Source organism: Apteryx rowi, unplaced genomic scaffold, assembly GCF_003343035.1.
Source record: "Apteryx rowi isolate R43461 unplaced genomic scaffold, aptRow1 scaffold_138, whole genome shotgun sequence".
NCBI lineage: Eukaryota > Metazoa > Chordata > Aves > Apterygiformes > Apterygidae > Apteryx > Apteryx rowi.
The window spans coordinates 1,023,575-1,025,394 of NW_020447619.1; the positions used below are offsets into that span (position 1 = coordinate 1,023,575).

General features: G+C 45.2%; 1 protein-coding gene across 1 annotated transcript; it reads left to right on the forward strand.

Annotated features, from left to right (window-relative positions):
• The first annotated feature begins 241 nt into the window (after nt 1–241).
• Nucleotides 242–1,500, forward strand: LRRC3B (leucine rich repeat containing 3B). Its single transcript, XM_026057314.1, has one exon. It carries the CDS (start codon nt 405–407, stop codon nt 1,182–1,184), a length of 780 nt encoding a protein of 259 aa, XP_025913099.1. The 5' UTR covers nt 242–404; the 3' UTR covers nt 1,185–1,500.
• Nucleotides 1,501–1,820: the final 320 nt, after the last annotated feature.

The following is a 1,820-nucleotide window of genomic DNA, read 5'->3' on the forward strand; positions in this document are numbered from 1 at the left end:
CTACTGCAATTTGGAGTAAGTGTAGTCTGTCCTCTTAAAGATGTGCTGGGGATTTATGTACTAAACTCAGATTAATGCTAATAGGAGCTACCTGAATAAATCCTCTGGTGCACTGGTAGGATGGGATAGTAGATCATTCAGCGGTGCCTTTCACTTTGCCTACTTTTTTTTTTTTTTTTAATGGAAACAAAATCGGGATTAGAGTTTATAGTATAAGGAACTTTTCTTTTCTTCTCCATAGGTGTGCTTTTAAGAAGAATATTGACCATGAGGAAACGCACATGTTAGGCCGTTTTTACTAATCCCACTGAAGAAAATGAAGCTACATTTCAGCTTTGCGGAGCCTTTTCCCACCACCATTGGCTGAATGAGAAATGGTCGTGTGATTATGCTGACATCCCAGCATGCATCTGGTAGACCTGTGGTTAACTCGTTCCCTCTCCATGTGTCTGCTCCTACAAAGTTTTGTCCTCATGATACTGTGCTTTCATTCTGCCAGTATGTGCCCAAAAGGCTGCCTTTGTTCTCACTCGGGAGGTTTAAACGTCAGCTGTAGCAATGCAAACCTCAAGGAAATACCCAGAGATCTTCCTCCAGAAACAGTCTTACTTTATTTGGACTCCAATCAGATAACCTCTATCCCAAATGAAATTTTTAAGGACTTGCATCAACTGAGAGTCCTCAATTTATCAAAAAATGGGATTGAATTTATAGACGAACATGCCTTTAAAGGGGTGGCAGAAACCTTGCAGACTCTGGATTTGTCTGACAACCGGATTCAAAGCGTGCACAAAAACGCTTTCAACAACTTAAAGGCCAGAGCCAGAATCGCAAACAACCCTTGGCACTGTGACTGCACGCTGCAGCAGGTGTTGAGGAGCATGGCGTCCAACCACGAGACCGCCAACAACGTCATCTGTAAGACATCTGTGTTAGACGAACACGCTGGGAGACCCTTCCTCAACGCGGCCAATGATGCTGACCTCTGTAACCTTCCTAAAAAGACTACTGATTACGCCATGCTGGTCACCATGTTTGGCTGGTTCACCATGGTGATCTCATACGTGGTTTATTATGTGCGGCAAAATCAAGAGGATGCAAGGAGGCACCTTGAGTACTTGAAATCCCTGCCAAGCAGGCAAAAGAAACCAGATGAAGCCGATGACATTAGCACTGTGGTATAGTATTCTGAACATAATGACTGCCTTTGCAATGGAAATTAGGTTTGGAGGACACTAAAACCAGAGGTTTACTTCTAATGCTCATTGTAATCGTTAAGACTTTTTTTTTTCTTTTCAGTTTAACTGAATTACGCCACTGTTGAGCTTTCTAACAGAGAGTCTTGTTTGGGCGGTATACTTTAATTGTTTCTCTGGTGGTATCCTAAAGCAAGTGAATTGATCTGTAAAACATTAGTTTAGACCCATTCCACTATTTAATAACGAAATTTATTTTTTTAATTTAAAAACCAAATAAAAGCTGAAATTTGAACCATGTAAAGCAGAGTAATTTATTGCTCAGGAGCCCATCCAGTGGCAGAACAGGTGGTGGGTTATCTGAGACCCGGGGCCTGTCCTCAGGAGCGAGTTGAGGAGCCGGCAAGTGGTGGCCCGTGGGGCGGGCAGGCAGGCTGGCTGGCCACCAGGGTCCCGTGCCCAGGGCAATAGCCACTCGAGCTGCGGGGAGGCCATGCGAAGGAGCCCGCCTTCCAGAATGCCGCGGCCAAGCGGGTGAGTGCACAGGGACACCCGTCATGCCAAAGCTCTCCAGGGGTTTTCTGGAGGCATCGGTGTTCATAGGGGTATTTGTCTGGCATGGGG

Excerpts from the sequence above, each read along its gene's own strand:
- LRRC3B (XM_026057314.1), top strand. The coding sequence starts at position 405 with ATGCATCTGGTAGACCTGTGGTTAACTCGTTCCCTCTCCATGTGTCTG.